We start from the raw sequence: 22,304 nt of genomic DNA on the forward strand, positions 1-22,304 counted from the left end.
ATACAAAACATTTACTAATAATGTGTCAATAGGTCTTTGTATTTTTTAGTTGGTCAAAAGTTTGACAATGAAAACAATAAAACATGTTAACCGTCAGCAGTGCTAATTTCTGGATTTCAAAATGTGGTAAAAGAAATACCTCAAGGCCAAGCTTTATTCAAAACAGTAGCTCCACCAATCAAATCTGGGTCCACTTACTAGCATTTTCAAGACTTTCAAGCGTATGTAACAAATCTTATATTGAAGGTCCACTTGCTAGCTTTTTCAATTAAATGTGTTATCTCTGATAGTTGAGCAAAATAGTTTCAACTTGAGAGGAAAATGGAAGAAAACTGTCTGATTGCTCAAGGAAAAGTTACTGTAAGTATAATCTTATCAGCTAAAAATGTCACAACCTGGATGTTAAAGAGGTATTTTCCTGTAAACTGCAACATCTTCTAGCTGATACGCACTTCCTATTCCCTCCAAAAATGTTGTATCAATATGTAAACTTTTCTCACTTTTTTGTGTAAAGGGGATGATGTTGGGTCAAATGACTGTGATAGCATAATTTTTTTTTTTTTTTAAAGCTTCAAGTTATTCGTCACAGCAATCAAACATTGTTAACCCAGTGGTGTATTATCATTCACCCATTGCTCATCTCTCCCTATAACCGCGTCCAGGCAGCACCTCCTCGTGGCTCTGGGCTCAGACCAGACGTTCTGCTCTGGGATTAGCAGAGTAACTCTGAGGACAACGTCTGACTGTGTGAGGGCGTCTGCAGTGTGTGGCTGTCGTGTGTAAAGGCTCAGCTGAGTGTACAATTATAACTTGTCATGTGCGAGGTCTGGCATGCAAGTTATGGCATGCAAGTTAATACACACTGGCTATACTGTGAGCTGATATGACCCTGTATGCCTCTGACCAGGGAAGATAAGAGGCTTAGAGTATCAAGCAGTCTGTATTTCAAATAACTTGATCTGCTGATCACCTGCAGTGCTGCATTTAATGTGATAGTCGAGAATGAGGTGAAATTAAGCAACCAAAAACATATTTTAGACACAAACACATGGGTCCTACTGTATGTGAACATGTGTGTGAAAGATTGAAAAGCAAAGGGAACACTGCAGTCACACTGGAAACCAGACGGGACTTGGTCAGACCAAACAATATATGCACTCAAAAGATCATTCTTACCAGGCATAGACTTAAAGAAACTATAAGGTGAAAATGCTAGGACACAAAGCGTTTAGTGGCCGTTGGCAGGTGATGGTAAAGGATTATTGTGCTGAATGCACTTGGCATCTCTAGGTTCTGGCTTAAAGAAAAGGTTTCTCAGCAGCATTCAGACTAAAGAATGAACTCACCTTCAAATGCAAATTAAATCTCAACACATTGAAAAAGCACACACTGTTTGGATGGGTTACCGTACAAAGTAACATTTCAAACTCTCCAATTGTTGTGCACAAAAAAAACACATTCCCTGTATACTTATCTTGTTTTTTATTAACTGGCATTAATACAAACTTTAAAATGAAAATGTCCTACTGTCCTAAAATACTCTGCTTTAAAAAATAAAAATTCGAATGTCACAATACAAACACATTTTAAAGATATAACAATCAGTCTTTATTGTGATTATATTCTGTACAATCTACTTACATTATCTGAATGGGGTACACGTAAATACAATTAATATATCTATATATTTTCTGTTCAAGTGTCATCTATTCTGCAGACTTTAAAATAAAAACATAGTTTGTTTAATATTTGAAAAATAATTTCTATAAAAACATTTAATTTAGCTCTTTGCTGCTGTTAAGATAATGAGTACAAAATCACTAAAAAAACTTTAATTCATAATGTTAATTTTGTCACATTTCAAGGTGCATACATCACATTTCTTCTCACTCCGTTTTACTGTGTTAGAACTCACCATTAGTAAGGCACTTGTATACTCTAGTATAGGTGTTACTGTAACATAGAGGAGCTTTCTTGTTTTCTAAACATTAAAAAAGGTCTAATGTGAAGCCAAGGGCTCCTTACTCCTCACTTAAAACACAACCTGTCTGATATCTCCCAGCACACACAAATGAAGAGATGTAAACAGGAACAGCCATTTCCTGTTTGAAATAATGGTTTCTGTCTCAAAACGACTCAGAAAAGATCTGCAGTGTTGGCTCCGTTTACACACATTTATATTCTTATGTCAAGAGAAAACTGACCTGAACACAAACATGAAGGCTACTGTGTCACATAGCTTTTGTTACACAGTGATGGTTTTCACAGGCCTGGACAAGTTTTCTTCAGCAATCTCACATAAGGCAAGGCAAGTTTATTTATATAGCACTTTTCAGCACCAGGCAATTCATAACCCATCATCTTGATTAATTTACTATGCCATGATAGCAAACCAATGATCAAGGCTGTTGTGAGTTGACCATGGTGCAGACTAACCGATAAACCTTGATCTTTTCATTTTGTCCGGGACAACACAACCACACAGTGTAATTAAGACCATCTCACACATTGCACTCAGAGTTTTAACAAAGCCTTTTTTTTTATCCTAGACTTTTCATCCTAATTGGCAAAGCAGCTTTGATGCTCACCCAGAAGGAGGAGGCTGTGTGTCACTACTAGTAGCAAGACAAAATACATACAATTGTTCATATCCAAACTTTCAGAAAATGTATGCACTTTGGCTACTAAAAAGCACCATGTGTCAAAAGATAATGTTTGCTGCATTGAAAACGAAAACAGCCCCGTCACTCCTTCACTCACTTTCACAGCCATCGTATGCTCCACCATGAGACCAGCACTTTGACAGATTGTGGGTTTGCAAGGCTACTTGGAACAATAAGGTCTTCTTCACTTGTTTTACGTAGTGTAATATGTGGTGAGAGAACGGATTCTTTATATCCAATACAATGAAGTCAATATGTTTCCAGGTCCGTAGGAGGAAGTTGTTCCAGACACTAAAGTAGCATTACTGTGTGTCAGTGTGTCTGAGTTTATGTGGAGTAAAGTCTGACAGCCAGGTTCATCTCTGTATAAGTGGTTAACAGTGACAGGACTGACAGGCTCAGAGGCTGCTCCATAACGTCGTGCTATCCCAGAAGCACCCTCTGCAGGCGGTAGGCGGGCACGCTGCTCTCGTCCTCTGACTCTGCGTCGCTCTGGGGGTTGGAGCTGCAGGGAGACGTGCACTCTGGGGAGCACAGGTAGTGCATGAGGGGCAGCCGGTACTTTCCACAGAAGTCCACAAACTTGATCTGGCGCACACATGAATCAAAGTAGACGCCTGGAAAAAGTAAGAGAAGAAACAAAGAAAGGTTACTTGTGTTATTCTGAGGGAATGTATCTATACATTAACATAGGACTAATCACCCTAAATTCAGATGTAAGCAAAACAGCACTCATATGCAGGCTTGGGAAAATATGCAATGCATTTTGTAATATTAAGTATCTTTCTCTTTGGTGCGGCTTCGTATACGACAGCATAATTATGTTATTAAAGTGGTTCTGGATCAAGGCCATATCATCAAAAAATATCTTCATGCTACACAAAGTCTGGCAAATGTTGACCTCAAATCTTTGCCTTTCTCTCAGATACATTGTGGATATAGTTGACCTTTTCAGGTCTCTGAAATGTCTTTTAAAGTATTTGTGCTTTATGTTTGAATTGGTCAAAAACTGTAGAAACATGACAAATCTTCATTTCATGGGGTCATACTCAAACTAAAAAAGAAGAGTCGGTTGTAAAAAAAAAAGAAAACTGAGCTCCATATTTTAGAAAATAATGATAATTACAAAATTGAACAGGATAAAAAAACCTCAACATCAATCTGTGCATTTTCTTCATGTAATGTAATAAAAGTGTCTCACCGGCACACTTGGGGTTGGGGCACTTGCTGGCCAGGTCCAGGTAGCCGAGCAGGTTGGAGGGCAGGTCGCAGGGCGAGTAGGGAACATTCCGGCTCTTGGCGGTGCGTGCTGCCAACTCTAGCAGCGACGGAGGGTCGTAGGTCATCTCCTTGACAAAGCGCACGACCAGTGGGTTGCCACGGAGACTGAGCTCTTGCAGATGCACAAGGGAGAGGATCTCCCTCGGCAGGTAGGTGAGCAAGTTGTTGTGGAGACTTAAAGATCGCAATGAGTAGAGCCTGTAGTGAGACAGAGAAACATTTTCACATACAAATTGACTACAGAAATTATTAGATAAATGCATATACAAATCTGGCTTTTATGTAATCTGGAAATCAGGTTACAAGACATTGGTTTTGTTACCTGGTGAGCTGCAGGGGGACACTTTGGATGCGGTTGTCACACAGGACCAGGTAGCTGAGGTAGGGCAGGTTAGCCACTTCTGGAGGAATGGCTGTGATGAAGTTTCCACCCAGATATAATAGCTCCAGACTAACAGGAAAAAGGGACAAAAATAGTTGATTTTTAGTGTAATGGGTTTAATTAAAGTATTTTATCTATTTTATGAAAACACAAAATTAGGAGGGACAAATTCTTTTGTGGTGTAGCTTCAACGTTTGCAGTTTGTAGTAACCTTTGCTTCAAAACTGAAAAGTAAGCCCAAGTTAAAACTAATACATACCACAAGGGGGAGCTAAAGATGCATGGGTTCATGCTGAAGCGTTTGTGTGCATGTTTTTGTGTCTCTACATTTATTTATAGTAATTTACTTGGAAGCCTACTCATCATCAAAAAGACAAAAGTGAACAGATAAAACAATAGGTCCAAAATGGTCTCTCATCATTACGACATCACTGTAAAGTACACACTTTGTTGCTTCATCAACTCAGGAAAAGGAGTGTGCAAATATAACATTTGCAATACATGTACATTTTTGTTAAAGCTCCTAACCAAGACGAACTTAGTTTGATATTTGATGACTAGAAGAAAAAACTGCTTCCATGTGTGTTGTATTAGGACAACAAAAGGACGCCGGTAGGTTAATGGAAGTATGGAGTACACAGGGGAGTAATTGGGAGTGAAACAGAGAGATGGGGTGAGAGAAATGGATGGCTGGTCAGCAAAAGTAAGCTGTCCGGCCATCTGCCTGCTGGAACTGATGACACAGCGACTACGAGACAGGAAGCCATTACGCTGTCCTTGGTGGCGGAGCACTGTGTTAGGAACCGAGACATTTGGGTCTCCTTAATGTCCTCACAAACACAGTGACAAATGGAGATTAAGAATGGTTAGCAAAACAGTGAATCAGAGACAATATAAAAAGCTTTTGCACGTAAACTCAATCAAAGATTTTTTTCTCTGGGCCATGTCCCCCCCACCCAAGAATAACTGGGTCAAGGTTTCTTCTTTAAACTCATCAAGACGTGTAGATGTTACACATTACAAGCTGGACAAGCTGTCCTCCCTGCTGAACAACATGTCCCAATATATATATATATATGCCGTTAATAACTGTAATTTATACCTGGCTGCTAAATCCTTACAAGGTGCGTCTTTTTGCATTTTGTAAATTGTGTAACTTGCTGCTCTTAAATACCATCAAACTATGTGCAATATATACATATGCCATTAATAACTGTATAATATATACCTGGCTGCTAAATCCTAAGAACTGTTACAGGATTTGTATTTTGAAAAGTCTTTTTTTTACTTTTCTTTTTTTGTATTATATCATAACTTAGTACTTTTTTTTAACATATGTAACATTAAGCTGTCTGTGGCTCTTTCCTGCTGTAACGATGCAGCAGGAATTCCCCTCTGTGGGACTAATAAAGGTATTCCGATTCTGATTAATATAGTATTCATCCATGCTTTGATTATATGTGCGAGTGTTTTGTAATAAAAAATATATGTGAAAATAAATTCTTAAAATGTATTAAAAATAATAAGCACATGTGTGTCCTCAATACACCAGAAAATACCTTTATTTGGCTTTAAGCTGCTTGAGTATTTACAGTAAATTAAGTATTTTGAAACATCACTGAAGCCTAATTGTGACAAAAACATTATTAAGGCATTGTCTCCCTTTAGGCATCCTCAAAGTACGGACTCCGGTCCGGATCCGGACCGAACCACAACTGTCTCTGGACTCTGAGCAAATTATACTTTTCATATGTATTATCTGTGTTATCTGCGAGACATCGCCACAACGCAACGAGTCAAAATGATCCGCTATGTCCATAGACTGCAAACAGCGCTCTGCATGTCCTGTTCCACTGTCTGTGTGTGTCTGTCAACGCATTGGTCCAATCACATTCAGCATCCCGTAAGCGTTTTTTCCCCCCCAAACAATCTGCGAATCAGAGGCACAGGTCTTCGCGGAATGCGGGTGGGAAAAATGTGTGTCTCGTCTCTTTCAACCTGTCAGAGCGAGAGTTTAAAAAAAAAAATTTCAGAGCGAGAGTTAACAGCTCATCTAGTTCCATCTGTACTGTAGCTAGTAGCCTAGTTTCACCTACAGGGGTGGCAACTGACACCCTAAAAATAGGCCTTGCCACCCCAGCTGCCACCCCAGTTGGCAGCTTTGTTTTGAAAGAAAAGTTGTGGCTCATCGGACATTTATGAGAGAAAGTCTCTAATGTCCGAGTGCAAGTGAATGCAGCACAAGATGCACGTCATGTAACCCCTCCCCCGGTCCTGGCGCGAGCATGGACATATGATTGGCGGCGATTTTATTTGAACGGGACGGCGCAAAACGAGAAGCATTCAGACCCAAGCACTGAAGGAATGAGGTAGTTGCGGTCTACACTGACAAAGAAGAGACTGTCAGGTTGGCTGTACTCAGCATTGAATCAAAACGCACTAAAGCTGTTGATCTTAATACGTTTGTGAGGCGTTTTGCTGAACAAAATGGTAATCGCCGCATTCAGCTGTAATACACGTCAACTTGATGCTCTGCTCACGGATGAGCATACAAAACTATTAAGATGATGACCTTACGTGTGTAAATATATTTTTTTCTTTGAGTGGGTCTGCCCCCAAAAAACTGTTTTAAATCCTGAGAAAGTCAAATAAGACGGTGTGTAAAACTACACTGCCCAGCCAAAAAAAAGTAACCACTTTGATTGAACTAGGCCAGTAGGTAAGGACTTTCCACTGGATAATAACTGAAGTATAAAAGAATGCATGACTGAAGTGATGGAGACCATGTTGAAGGCAAACACAAAGAGGAAATAACAGGTCAAATCAAGCAAATCCCCTCTCAGATTCCACAGCAACTAGAAGAACAGAAATACTGGCTGGTGATTTGATTAATCAGCTTTGTGATGGAATAAAAAATGCACAGTGCATTTCCTTAGCTGTGGATGAGTCCACTGACACCACTGACATTGCTCAGTTGCTGGTGTTTGTGAGTTTTTATGATGAGGCAAAAGGGGAGTTTGTTGAAGATGTGTTGGGCCTGACGAACCTCAGTGGACACACAAGGGGGCAAGACATTTATAAAGCACTAATTGGAATGCTGAATGAAAGAGGGTGCAGCTGCCTTTATTCATAACTGTGCAGCTCTTACCCTGCGACTCTGAGGGGTCAAGCACAGACACAACAACAATGAAAACTGCTGCATACAGATTATTTTAGTTTTTGCAACCTCGTGTTAAGAATCTTGTTGCAATTGTTTAAAAGTTTGAATGACCGTAATAAACGGACCTTTGTCTTATTGAAACATTTATTTTGGACCTTTAAGATTTGTATTTGAGTAACCCATACTTCCATTAACCTACCGGCGTTCTTTTGTTTAAAACAAAAGGACGCCGGTAGGTTAATGGAAGTATGGAGTACACAGGGGAGTAATTGGGAGTGAAACAGAGAGATGGGGCGAGAGAAATGGATGGCTGGTCAGCAAAAGTAAGCTGTCCGGCCATCTGCCTGCTGGAACTGATGACACAGCGACTACGAGACAGGAAGCCATTACGCTGTCCTTGGTGGCGGAGCACTGTGTTAGGAACTGAGACATTTGGGTCTCCTTAATGTCCTCACAAACAGTGACAAATGGAGGTTAAGAATGGTTAGCAAAACAGTGAATCAGAGACAATATAAAAAGCTTTCTCACGTAAACTCAAAGATTTTTTTCTCTGGGCCATGTCCCCCCCACCCAAGAATAACTGGGTCAAGGTTTCTTCTTTAAACTCATCAAGACGTGTAGATGTTACACATTACAAGCTGGACAAGCTGTCCTCCCTGCTGAACAACATGTCCCAATATATATATGCCGTTAATAACTGTGTAATTTATACCTGGCTGCTAAATCCTTACAAGGTGCGTCTTTTGCATTTTGTAAATTGTGTAACTTGCTGCTCTTAAATACCATCAAACTATGTGCAATATATACATATGCCATTAATAACTGTATAATATATACCTGGCTGCTAAATCCTAAGAACTGTTACAGGATTTGTATTTTGAAAAGTCTTTTTTTTACTTTTCTTTTTTTGTATTATATCATAACTTAGTACTTTTGTTTAACATATGTAACATTAAGCTGTCTGTGGCTCTTTCCTGCTGTAACGATGCAGCAGGAATTCCCCTCTGTGGGACTAATAAAGGTATTCCGATTCCGATTAATATAGTATTCATCCATGCTTTGATTATATGCGCGAGTGTTTTGTAATAAAAAATATATGTGAAAATAAATTCTTAAAATGTATTAAAATAATAAGCACGTGTGTGTCCTCAATACACCAGAAAATACCTTTATTTGGCTTTAAGCTGCTTGAGTATTTACAGTAAATTAAGTATTTTGAAACATCACTGAAGCCTAATTGTGACAAAAACATTATTAAGGCATTGTCTCCCTTTAGTAAAAGGAAACCATGGGAAGTTTGACAGGAAAGGGTTACTACAAGTTATAGTACATGAAGTGGCTCTTATTGTTGGCCTCTTACTGAATGTGCAACACCAAAGTGTAAGCATATGATAAAGTAAAACAAGACTTTGATGTTTGATCACAGTCACTCATGGGTCACGGTGACCCATGAGTGACTGTTAAAGTCTGGAAATGATAAGATAGGAAAGTCAGGACTGACCTCCTTTTCTTCCACATACTGTACATCTTCCAAAAGCATTACAATAAGAAATTAAGTGCTAGTTTGTTTATTTCTATACGTGTTATATATGATTCCACATACTTTGCATTAGGGCAGCTCGATTATGGCAAAAATCATAATCTCGATTATTTGGGTCAATAATTGATATCACGATTATTAAAAAACGATTATCCATTTACTTTGAAAGCGTCCATTTATAAAAAAAAAAAAAGTGAACAGTATGTTTTTAACAGTTGATTACCCTGAACTTTAAGCATAATTCAACTGATTTAAAAAAAAAAAAAAATTGTTTTAAATAAATAATCGTTTTATTTCGATGATGTTGTTTTCATAATCGTTGCAAGCCAAAATCGTAATTGCGATTAAAATGCCCTACTTTGCATCTTCTTTAAAGAATTGTCAGTTAAAAAAGAACTTGGCCTACTATGTAGGATGAGGGCAGGGCCGCCACCCCTCCCTACAGGCCAATTACGCAAGCTGCAGGGGGCCCCGCCTTGCGCAGGGGGGCCCCGCCTTGCGCAGGGGGGCCCCGCCTTGCGCAAGGGGGGCCCCGCCTTGCGCAGGGCCTCGCCTTGCGCAAGGGGGGCCCCGCCTTGCGCAGGGCCTCGCCTTGCGCAGGGCCTCAGCTGCTGTGCACAGTTCTCCACGCAGTTCTCACGTCTATAACCCGACACCGTTGCAATGAATCGACATCTGACCAATCACGGCTTTGATACGGCCACTAGTGCAGGTGAAGAGATGTCGGTGAAAAGACAGTTTCAGTCTTTTCAGCAAGCAAGAGGGGAAAAAACATGAAGAAACTACTAGAGCATCACTCGAAGGTGAGTTATTGTATGAGTGAAATGTACAACTTGTGTCAAATGTCAAACTTTTTCCAAATGCCATATTAAAACATCAGCTGCAATTCACGACTCTGCATAGCACATAGGCTAATGGAGATGCAGTTATTTCCAGCATTCTTGATTTACCATTCATTCAAGTATGTGATGCCTTTTATCTGCTAATGTACGGAGGAAGAGTGATACACTGTCTGTCTAGTTGGCTTACATAACAGTTAAAGTTTACAGCCTAAAAAACATGGAGCATTTTCCCCCCTTTTATTAATTTTTATGTCAATTTTCACATTTCATGGTGATGCTCAGCCTCTCCCCTTAACTCCTAACAGTCATCATCATGTCAACCACAACACAGAGAAATACCGATAGAAATGTGTGTGTAGTTGTTGATACATTGCTGACAGAGGGAACTACATTTGTATACAGATTTAAGAAATATCAGTTTTTGAGCATGTCATAAGCATGTTTTGTCTTGACTACATTATAATAAAATAATATGGTATTTATATTATTGAATTGATTATGATTATTATTAGTAGAAGTAGTTTATTTGCATTAATTGTATTTTAATCTTTCTGAGGCTAGTATTTGGCAGGAAATGCAGACGTATCACCTGTAAACGCATAGTGAACGACATACAGGGATGCTAGTACTTACGTGTGTGCCATTGTGACAGACAAGAATAGTCAATCCTGAGAGATAGATGTATCCTCCTACTGTATGGGCTGATTGTGCGTTAATCTGTTGGTAATGCCTTGGGGCTCCAGTGGGAGGGATCACTGCGCTCTTCCTCGCTCGATTCAGATGAGTGAAGGCGGGAGCTGCGTGATTGTATGTCTTCACTTCTCTCACTCACTATTTCCCTTTTTTAAAGGTAATTACAGTATACAAAGTAGGGATGGGAACGATTAATCGAATATTCGAAATTATTCAGTTATTCGAATATGAGTTATGAATATTTGTATAACATTTTTTTTTTGGGAGTGATGCCTAAGTTGATTATCAAATTGAATAATTCAATGTATATATATATATGACAGTGCCATAGCTAAATGTGTTAGGTGATGTCTAAAGGTTTGCTCCGCTCACCGGTCCCTCACAGCGGGGCAGAGCTGCAGGTGCTGATCTCTCTCTCTCTCGCGTCCAGTTATACTTCACTCGTGTTTATGTCCAATGATATGGCTGCTGCCCCTCCCTACACGCAGATCACGCAGACTCAAACCTCATCTTAGGCCCAAATGTGGCGCAAATGCGCTCCGCAGCCGTTGCAATGTTCCGGCACTAACAGTTCATGACCGTGCTCCCCCACCCCCTGTCAACACTCGCGACACATGGCCAGCCTAAACAACAATAAGCGCTGCTTGGCAACCGTGTGTGGCGGCAAAGTACTAGACATTTTGACTGGAGAGATTTAGTTTTGCCGGTATTCAACATATTTTACCAGTCATAGTCCGGTAATTATTTACACTCTAAGAAGAGTTACATTTATGCTATACCTTGCTATACCCGCAACCTCCGTTTCAGCTGAGAGGGTCTTCTCTACAGCTGGGCTGATTGTGAATCACCTCCGCACGTGAAAGCTGTAGGCCTATAGCTGTCAAACTGTGATCACCAGTTCAATACATTTGACAAATTCAACTTGGTTTCTACAGTTATTTGAACATGTATGTATTTCCAAAAATTCTTGAAAAAAAATTGGGTTAAAAAAAAAAAAAAAAAATGAAGAAAACATTTTTGAAATTTGTTGTTCTTTATAGGATATGTACATTTCGGTTAACCGGTTAACCGTTTTTTTGGGGGGTCGAATATTCGAATATACATTTGCTTTCAAATTCCCATCCCTAATACAAAGCACTATAAATCTATCAACCCATGTTATATATAATCCGTATTACATCACCGTGGTTCGTTGTCAGAGGAAAGTGTGTATTTTTCACTTTGTTGTATTGTTTGAAGGTTCTTGCTAATTCTGGCTAACTTTGTGGTCATTGAAGCTAGCTGCTGTATACCTTGTGGTGCCGCTGAATCTGGCCGTTTGTCATGTTGTTAGCAGCTAAGCTGTTGCATTCACATGTCCATACATATGTTGTTTTACCACTGTTAAAGAGCTAAAGATAAAGGAGAATTTAGTCATAATTATTGGTCCTGAAATTTGAGTGTATTCATTGTAAATGTACAAGCTTCATTATAAAGATGGCTCGATTCAGACGAGTGAAGGCGGGAGCTGCGTGATTGTATGTCTTCACTTCTCTCACTCACTATTTCCCTTTTTAAGGGTACAACACCATGTCTGAACGACTCACAAAGCCATGCTTTGAAAAAGAAAAGAAAGGAGAGAAAGAAAAGAGAGAGGAACTAAAGGGCGACAGTATTTCACCCAGTATTTCAAGAGAAAGGGTGAGTGTGGTCCATGAGTGGTGGAAATTAGTCTGTTAGCTAAGCGTAGTCCATTGTAAATAATAATTGTTATGTTTTTTTTTTTACTAAGCTGACATTAAGTTCTATTTCGTATAAGGCGCTATTGGGTAAACCCCACTGCACGTGTGCAGCACTGACAGACTTATTCCACGCCCACCTACGACGTGGGCCCCACCTCCGGGCTCACTTCCGTATAAATAGGAAGTAGGCCCTACAATCCGCTCCTACTTTTCTTCAGCACTCCGTTGCAGAAGCATTGACAGGCAAAAACGGTTCTTTTGAGAGCTACCTCTGAAAAACAAAGATTCCTCCTAAAAAGCTTTGTTTTTCTAAACATGGCGACTGGACAGGGAAGTCAAGGCTGTGTCAGGGATTGCCTCGTGTGCGGGTCGGGCTACATCATGAGCTTTGACAGGCACTCACAGTGTGAGTCCTGCCTGGGATTAGAGCATGCGAACGCTGCTCTCATTCCCGGGATAGCATGCTCGCATTGTGCCCGTCTCCCGCTGGCCCTCAGACAGCAGAGAGCGGACGCTCTCGCTGCTGCAGCTGCCGAGGACGATTGGCACGTCCGGGAGGAGTACTCCGGGGACAAAGCCATTGACTTTCTGGATCAGAGTGGAGGGCACGAGTCGGACGACTACATCCCCTCCATAATGGGATCAACGGGTGATTCCCCCATTATCTCTCCCCTCCGGACGAAGGAGACAGATAGGGAAACCGGTGTAGGTCCGGTGTATGATCCCGATCTCCGCCAACACGGCATTGGCGGGATTCTCCTGGAACTGCCAGAGATTATATCCAAGGCGGCCGCCTGGAGAAATCTCCCCGTTCCCCTAGCTCAGGAGAGCTCGCCGCCGGATGATATGTCCGGGGTGTTCTCCCGGGTACACAGGGTCAGGAGGGACCCGGTCTGGCCACGCTTCCCGGCCATAAGGAAGTACCAGGAGGGGGCGGCAGCGGACCCTGGAGCCATGAGGTCTCCGATAGGGACATACGTGCCTCTCACGAGAGTGGAGGGACTCACGGACGTGGGTTTCCCGACCGTGCCTCCGCTAGAGCCGAACCTCACGGCATTCTTTGGGGCTAGGCAGGCCAGCTCGGTTTCCGGACGGCAACCCATGCTGGCTACCACCAAAGACAGGTTTGTCGCCAAACAGACGGACCGGATGCACCAGTGTGCTTTCCAGGCGTCAGCGGCGGAAAATAACATAGCGTTGCTGACAAACTCCATGGTGGAAATGTCGGAGCAGTCTAAGACTATGTCCTCAGGGGAGGCTGAGGAGATAGGCAAGGCGGCCAGTACTGCACTCACCCTGTGCGCAGCAGTCACAGGCGACACAGGTCCACCGGTATCTCTGGCTACAGCAGGGGAATATACCGGAGGGTGCAGGAAAAGATCTTCTGGAGGCTCCAATTAGTCCGGACGGACTATTTGGACCACAGTTCCATGCCATGGTGGAAGGTATGAAGTCTGCTTCAGAGCAAGCAGACGACATAAGGCGTCATGCTAGCTGGCTACAGGACAAACGTCCGCAGCGACAGCAGCGTCAGCAACGATAGCAACGACAGCATCCGCAGCCCCCGCTACAGTCTCAACGGGGGCAGAGCGGGCAGCGGCGAGAGCAGCAACGGCGTCAGCACCGCCCTTCGGCAGCGGAGGGGCTCCGTCCCAGGTCTCCACTCCTTCGCCGCAGAGACAGGATCTGCAGGCGGCGAGTCGGAGGGGAAGGAAGAACCCTCGCTCCTGGTCTGCTCCTCCGAGAGAACCTCCGAGGAAGCAGAACAGAAGATGACTCTTTGGGGGGGGTTATGTGGGAAGAGAGATTGGTCAATAAAAATGATTCAAATCTCAACAGTGTGTCTGTAGCATCTGTGTCTCACGTATCCCCCACACTAGTCAGGCCGGTTGCTATTAATCTATTGATTAAAAAGCAGCGGGACTTGTTGCATAATCCATCTGCTGTTAACCGGTCGGTTAATAGACAGAGGGACTCGCTGGTGGAGCCAGCTGTTTCTAATCTAACGGTTAGCAAACAGCTAGGCTCGCTGTATAAGCCTGCGGTATTTAACCAGTCGGTTATAAGACAGCAGGGCTTGACATTTAAATCGGCCGCTTCTATCCTTACGGGTAACAAGCAGCGCGATTTTTCCTCTGTCTCAGTTGTGCCTACACACAGTCGTATTAAGCCTAGCACGGCTGTTACGCAGGAGGTGAAAAACACTGCACACACCTCCACAAGTTGGAGCATAAACCCGCCTCAGGGTCCTGTTTATGAGCCTTCTCATAAACAGAGACAGGATGAGAGTCGGGGTGTGATGCAGCGTGTGGAGACCCCTTCACGAGCAACGGCAGCAAGGGCTCTGGCATGGCTAGTCACCATGACTACCACAGCACAACAAAAACAGGTACGCCCGCTCTCAGAGCGATGCTCAGAGTGGAGGCGGCTATGTTTAATGGACGGATGGATGAGCAGGCTGATCAGCAGAGGGTACTCTCTGCAATTTGCCTCGGCGCTGGAGCCGCTACGCAGAGGAGGGATGAGAGAGTTATTTTATCTGGACGACCTGCTGTTGCTGGCTCGCTCCAGAGAGGTAGCTGCTTTACAGACGGTACAACTCACCTGTCAAGCCTGGGTTTCATAATCAATTGGGAGAAGAGCTGTCCTCTTCCATCCCAGATCATCATGTATTTGGGAATGGAATTCAACTCAGCCCGCACGAGAGCACGACTCTCACAGCGGAGAGTGGAGAATCTGACAGCTCTCCTCAGGCGCGTCACACCCGGCAGGGTGGTGACAGCCCTTTCCGTGATGCAGCTGTTGGGCATGATGTCAGCTGGTCACGTGGTGATCCCCCTGGGTCTCCTTTACATGAGGAGACTTCAGAGGTGGTTCATTCGCCTGCGCATCGCCCCCGTGCGTCAGAGGAAACGCATGGTGTGCGTTCCTCCATCCGTAGGGTTAGATCTGACCTACTGGAAAAATCCCCACATGCTGTCGGTGGGGGTTCCCCTCGGCAGAGTGACGTCACACACCTCGGTGTTTACAGACGCATCGCTCTCAGGATGGGGAGGAACATGCATGTCGCAGGCAGTGGGGGGACAGTGGCCGCCGCCCATGTCCCTTCATATAAACGCGCTGGAATTACTCGCCGTATGGAGAGTAATTCAGCACTTTGCCCCGTTGCTGTGGAATCATCATGTGATGATTCGGACAGACAAAAAAACGGCGGCAGCCTACATAAATCGTCAGGGAGGTGTACGATCAGCGCAGCTGCTGGACACAGCCAGGCGGCTGTTGTGCTGGGCGCGCACACACACATGCTCTCGATGAGAGCAGTGTATATTCCCGGCGAGCTGAACAGAGGGGCAGATCTCATGTCCAGAGGAGGTCCTCGGCAAGGGGACTGGAGCCTCCACCCCGAGCTGGTCTCCCAAGTGTGGAGCAGGTTCGGGAGAGCAGAGGTGGATCTGTTCGCTGCTCGCGGGAACGCGCAGTGTGCTCTCTGGTTCTCCCTGAGAAGGCAGGATCACCCCCCTCTGGGGGTGATCGCGTTCGCACACAGACCTTGGCCCAGGGTGTTACTGTACGCTTTCCCACCAGTCCCTCTGATCCCTCGGTTCCTGGACCGAGTGCAGGAGGAGCGACTGGTAGCGGTCTTAATAGCCCCGGAGCACACGGGAGCGTCCTGGTTTCCCTGCATGCAGCGGATGCTGTCAGGGAGACCGTGGGAAATTCCGTGGTGGAGGGATGCTCTCTCCCAGGTGGAGGGAGCAATCAGCGGTCACCCAGTGTTCGGCCAACGTTTGTGGGCATGGCCCCTGAACGGGAACACTTAGAGGGGCTCGGCCTCTCTCAAGATGTTGTGAGGACTATTCAGGGATCCAGAGCCACGTCCACCAGGGCGTTGTACACAACCAAATGGACGGCGTTCCAACGAAGGTGTGTAGGAAAAGGCGTGGACCCCGTGGCGTGTCCCCTGCCTCTCTTGCTGTCATTCCTCCAGCTGTTGCTGGACAGGAAATTGGCCCATAGCACGATAGAAACGTATGCGGCTGCCATCTCGTCATGCCATGTAGGGTTTGGGGTCAGCACGGTGTTTAGTCACCCGCTGACAAAACGTTTCCTACGAGGAGTACAGAGACTCAGACCGGTATCACGCGCTTTAGCGCCTCAATGGGATTTGGCTGTAGTGCTGTGCGCACTAGGTAAAGCCCCTTTTGAACCGCTGGATCAAGTTCCCCTGAAGTTTCTGTCAGCCAAGGTAGCGCTGCTCCTGGCTCTGACGTCAGCTAAAAGGGTGAGTGATTTGTCTGCTCTCTCTGTGGCTCCTTCATGTCTCCAGATCCAAGGAGATGGCAGCTCAGCTGTGTTACGCCCGAACCCGGCGTTTATGCCGAAGGTGATCACAAGCTCGTTCAGATCGAGAGTGATACCTTTGGAGGGCTTCTTTCCTCCGCCTCACACATCAGAGGAAGAAGCCACATCTCATCTCCTCTGTCCCGTGCGCACGCTGGCATGCTCTGTTACATGCACGGCTGCGTTACGCAAATCCCAGCGTCTGTTTGTGCATTTCAGAGAGCGCTCAGTAGGACAGCCTCTATCTGCACAGCGCCTGTCACACTGGCTGGGTGAGGCGGTGTCACAGGCGTATGTTTCCTCTGGGTTGGATCCACCGGAAAACATTAAAGCGCACAGCACCAGGAGAATATCAACTTCTACGGCATTGTTCGGAGGAATGAGAGTGGAAGACATTTGCACTGCTGCATCTTGGTCTTCACCCTGTTCGTTTATTCGTTTTTATTTGAGGGATGTCTCCCATTCCTCTCTGACACATTCAGTACTGAATAGTCTGCCAGATTGAGGAATATCGGGGATTTTCCAAATTGCAGGCCTCTCTCCTGCCTGTCGGCATGTAGAAAGCGGCCGTTGCTCCCCTCTCTTGATCGTTTTTAACAAGTAAGACTTAAAAAAAAACTCTACTTTTTAAACGACAGGTAGCCCGAGTAAGCCTACCTTCGTTCCTTGATGGGGAAATATTCATTTTGGAAATGCCGCGAATAGCTGAAGAAAAGCTGTGGGAGCGGATTGTAGGGCCTACTTCCTATTTATACGGAAGTGAGCCCGGAGGTGGGGCCCACGTCGTAGGTGGGCGTGGAATAAGTCTGTCAGTGCTGCACACGTGCAGTGGGGTTTACCCAATAGCGATAGCCTTAGAGGGCTGCGCCTATACTCATAGAAGCTGGGTTACAATACGTAACCCTAGTTCTATTAATATCTATAAAGAAAATGCAGGGGTTTTTCATTTCACTTTGAAGGAGGTGAGCTGCATTGTGTTGAATTGCATACCACTTAACATATCTGAAGGGAGACTGGAATACTATATATATATATATATATATATATATATATATATATATATATATTAGAGCCGGGACTCGATTAAAAAAATTAATCTAATTAATTAGAGGCTTTGTAATTAATTAATCGCATTTTTAATCAAATATACATATTTGACCTGAGAACAGTGAGAAGCAATTTTCACATGGATTTTACTCCAAGTGGTCTACAGTCGAGTGCAATCCAGTGAGCCAGGGAGTTGGTTATTTCCTCAGACATGGACTTACTTATCCTGGCCCTGAAACCAGTCATCTGGTTGAGTGTGGGTTGGGTCAGGGTGTGGTTCCTTGCACTCGGAGTCGGGCTAACGTCCACGCTAGCTGCTACATGCTTTGCATTTAGGTGATACTTTAGGCTTGATGTGCTGCGGTGATATGCAAATTCTTTTTTGCATAATTTGCACACAACCGTGCTCTTGTCGACACTTCCATCCGTCCATTTTTTAAAACAAAATTTCCCATCCACGGGGCCGACCAAAGCGGTCTCATCAGCTTGTTCGTTCATGTTTGACTATTGTTCACCGTGGTTTGTTGTTGTTTGAAGTCCCATGCTGAAGTCATGAACGTTAGTTGGTGCGCCAGTATAATCGGTACGCCTGAAACTCATCCAGTGAGAAACGTTCCGCTGTGCAAAAATAAGTGCGATTAAAGTGCGATTAAAATGCGTTAATTTTTTTAACGCGTTAATTTTTGTGTAATTAATTAATCTTAATTAACGCGTTAAAGTCCCGGCCCTAATATATATATATATCGCATCACTCTAGTCTAATAGTCCATTCACACCGGACGCGATATATATATATTAGGGCTGTCAAGTTAACGCGTTAATAACGCAAAAAAAAATGTACGCCACTAATTAATTTAACGCGATTAAGGCATGTGTATTTTTTTTCCTCGGCCGCCCCGTAGTTTCAGAGCGCATCGAGTTTAAAATACCATCTACAAGCTGACAGCCCCGCTCCTACCGGAGAAGTCAGCACACTCATGATTGCAGCGTCCAGGCAGCTCCCGTTCGAGCATATGCCTGAGCTGAGCTCATGCGGGACCCGGCAGCTACTGTCTATACTAAATACTGCCATGATGAAACACCATATCATGGATTATTTCTGTACCTACCACACACACACACACACACACACACACACACACACACACACACACACACACACACACACACACACACACACACACACACACACACACACACACACACACACACACACACACACACACACACACACACACACACACACACACACACACACACACACACACACACACACACACACACACACACACACACACACACACACACACACACACACACACACACACACACACACACACACACCACACACACACACACACACACACACACACACACACACACACACACACACACACACACACACACACACACACACACAGTATATGAGAGAGGTTCCAGGTTGAATTGAGGCGAATATTTGTAATGTTCAGAGGTTGTTGTGTTTAATATTCATGAGAATATTTGTCATTGTTCAAATGATAATAAACATTAGCATAAAGCATATTTGTCTACTCATATGTTGATAAGAGTATTAAAAACTTGAAAAATATTCCTCTAAGGTACAATTAGAACAGATAAAAAATGTGCGATTAATCGCGATTAACTATGGACAATCATGCGATTAATCGCGATTAAATATTTTAATCGACTGACAGCCCTAATATATATATATCAAAACAAAAAACATCTCATTTCAATTATACATTTCAAACACAGTATTTTCCCACATATTTAAGTTATATTTATTTGGATTGATGAATTTGTGTTGAGAATGTTCCATTCAAAAATGTTATTATTAAAAAGGCATTTACACCGTAAAAGATGACTATTGAAATCGATTGTCAGGAATGTTAGTCTTATATGTATGGCCAGAGGGCAGGACCTATAAACACATTTACTACCCAATAGCATGGTGAGGCGGAACAAAAGGACCTTTTGACTATGTAAATGTAGTCTTTAAAAAAAAAAAAAAACATTTACTGACTTTTTTGGATAGCTTAAAGTAATGTTGTAAAATTACAATCGGGGGCCTTACAGGGTTATGGGCTATTGTTTATTGTTATTTACTTTAAGATGTTTATTCTTAACCTATCATTGAATTGAAAAACTCTTATTTAAATGATGTGTGTGTGTCTCTGTATTTCTGATGATACACTGAGAGAATGAGCTCATAGTGCTGCTGATCACCATAAGCTAAACAGTCTGTATATTGCATTACATTTGTATAATGTAAGCTTTGTTGATACTTTGCCTGCGGGAATACGAAAAAAATAGTTAGATATACTGAATATTATTTGATCTATTCCACCACTAGCTTAATCCCAAATAATGTAGAGGTGTGTTGTAGGTGCCTTAAATAACCCCTTATTTTATAGTGCGATGTATTTTTATGTTCATATAATAGTGATTTCAATGCCACCCCAAAATGATCACTGGTTCCATCCTGGCCACCCCACTGAAAATATCCTGGCTCCGCCACTGCATACATGCACATTTACCTCACTGTATAAAAAAGTAACTGTGTTGATGATAATAATAATAAACAGGAATTATATTTGCAAAGTAGCCTACTTTGTTTCCAAAAAAAATGTGTTCACTCCTGTCGGTTGGGGGGGGGGGGCCTCATCTCACAATATCGCTTGGGGCCCCAAGTTGTCCAGGGACGGCCCTGGATGAGGGGCCCCTTCTTTAATCCGTTTGTGTTTTCTTTTTTGATATAATCGCTTTGAATACAAATATAGTAATGATTGTCACAAATATTCCATGACACTTTTTCCAAACTTTCCCATAATAAAAAAACAGCCGGGGGTTGTTACTGGCACAGCAAGTAGTAAACAACTATCCTGCACATACTATGAATCATGATGTTTCCAAGACATAGTGACAGGAAATGATCCCAGAAGCACCTTTTACAGCTTTCGGTACATTCTGCAATACACTATTGATAACTAGTGGTTTAAAGCTTTCCAGTTAGAGCACATGACATAAAATGTTGCAATATACCACGCGTGAGGACACATGTTTGGTTAGGCTGATATGGTTAGAGGAATGGCATTGAGTGTATTCACTAATATAGGCACTTGTCTCTATGCTATTTATTTGTTTTTACTTGAACTACACTTTTACAATGTACAAATATGTTCACCGTCAATGCATCTGCTAAATATGTAATCAGTTGTTCGATTTCACTTGGTCCACTACATGTCAAAAAAGTGTGAAAGATGCAAATGTCCAGCAGACACAGTTAGCAATACAAAGTCCAGAAGGGAGGCTTTGAATCACTTAATTTATAAAGTTAAATAAAACAAATTATCAAAATGTTAAATATATATATATATATATATTTATAGTCTTTGTTAATTACATTTATTAATATATAATTTAAGATGTACAGCTAGTTGTCACGTTTTGCTTAACATACTAATATTAAGCAAAACATTTGTGTTAAGATAACTCGACAGTTTGAACACTATTATACTGGTTACTCATTTATAAGTGAGGTAACCATAGCAACATCGCTGGGTTCCATGTTATACTGAAGCTATCAACCTAAATCGTACTTAATGTGAAAACGGTCATTGCACTGAAGTCGATAATATTCGCCGAAAAACAATAATACACTTGGAAGTCCAACATCCCGCCCACTTCTGTAAAGCTACCTCGTATGACCTAGATATAGAATATTGTGAGATATATAAATAGAATATTGCTATAGCTACCCTCTTGACCTACCTGGTTAGGTTTTCTATCTCTGAAGGTATGCTTTTCAGTCTGTTTCCGCCGAGGGAAAGCGACTGCAGACGGACCAGCTTCATACACTGAAGTGGTATCTCCTCGAATCTATTCCCACTAAAGTTCAACACTTCCAGCTGCAGAGAGCCGAACTCTTTGGGCAGCGAGAACTCGTCCAGTCGGTTGTTCTTGGCTATCAGCTGCCTCAGCCTGGGCAGCCGTGTTATCCCCTCACAGATGGCCGACAGCCCGTTGTTGCTGATGTCCAAAAACTCGAGGTTGCAGAAAAGGCTGACCGACGAGGGCAGCGAGGCTAACCGGTTGTAGTTCAGGTAGAGCTGTTTTGTGTCCTTCTTCCTCTCGTCGCTAACACTGTCGACGGAGAAAGTGTCCAGGCTCAAACGGGAGTAGTCAAGCACGTTGTCGCCTACTGCTGCTGCTGCCCCTTCACGAATCTCCATTTTGGTAGTTTCAGCGTGAATTTAAAATCAGAATAAATTCCTTGCAGAAATTGTTGCTTTAGGCTGAACGCTCCCGTAAACCGCGAGTTAGCTCCAGGACTTGTTGTCTGTTTTGGAACTCAAGAATGGGAAGATTTCTACACAGCCGCTCGTAGAAACCTAACTACAAGAGGGAAATCTAGGTCACTACTTTTGTACTGAGGACACGCTACTGTAGCTACATGATCCAACATTAAATGTTGTGTGGCTCTCCTACAATGCAGCCGTTCTTTGACTGAATCGTTTGCGTCCATGTTTAGACATTGGCTAATTCTTGACATTGACCCCGCCCACGCACCCGTTGATTGGTTCATCTCCTAGTCTGTCATATATCAGAAGTACTAATCAAGAGATTTGTAG

General features: G+C 43.1%; 1 protein-coding gene across 1 annotated transcript; it reads right to left on the bottom strand.

Annotated features, from left to right (window-relative positions):
• Nucleotides 1–1,580: 1,580 nt before the first annotated feature.
• Nucleotides 1,581–22,192, bottom strand: LOC117466810 (leucine-rich repeat-containing protein 58-like). Its single transcript, XM_034110275.1, has 4 exons — nt 21,445–22,192; nt 4,267–4,395; nt 3,865–4,142; nt 1,581–3,280 (listed from the first exon to the last, which is right to left on the bottom strand). The coding sequence occupies exons 1-4, from the start codon at nt 21,903–21,905 to the stop codon at nt 3,087–3,089; spliced, it is 1,062 nt and encodes a 353-aa protein (XP_033966166.1). The 5' UTR covers nt 21,906–22,192; the 3' UTR covers nt 1,581–3,086.
• Nucleotides 22,193–22,304: the final 112 nt, after the last annotated feature.

The sequence above is a fragment of the Pseudochaenichthys georgianus genome, chromosome 21 (assembly GCF_902827115.2).
Source record: "Pseudochaenichthys georgianus chromosome 21, fPseGeo1.2, whole genome shotgun sequence".
NCBI classification, from domain to species: Eukaryota; Metazoa; Chordata; class Actinopteri; order Perciformes; family Channichthyidae; genus Pseudochaenichthys; species Pseudochaenichthys georgianus.

What these genes read in the sequence shown, in the direction of transcription:
- LOC117466810 (XM_034110275.1), bottom strand. Translation starts at nt 21,905, where the DNA reads ATGGAGATTCGTGAAGGGGCAGCAGCAGCAGTAGGCGACAACGTGCTT. An exon ending in GAGATAGAAAACCTAACCAG is followed by an intron (nt 4,396 to 21,444) that starts GTAGGTCAAGAG and finishes TTTTCCTGTTAG; the next exon opens with TCTGGAGCTATTATATCTGG. An exon ending in CCCCAACCCCAAGTGTGCCG is followed by an intron (nt 3,281 to 3,864) that starts GTGAGACACTTT and finishes TACTTTTTCCAG; the next exon opens with GCGTCTACTTTGATTCATGT.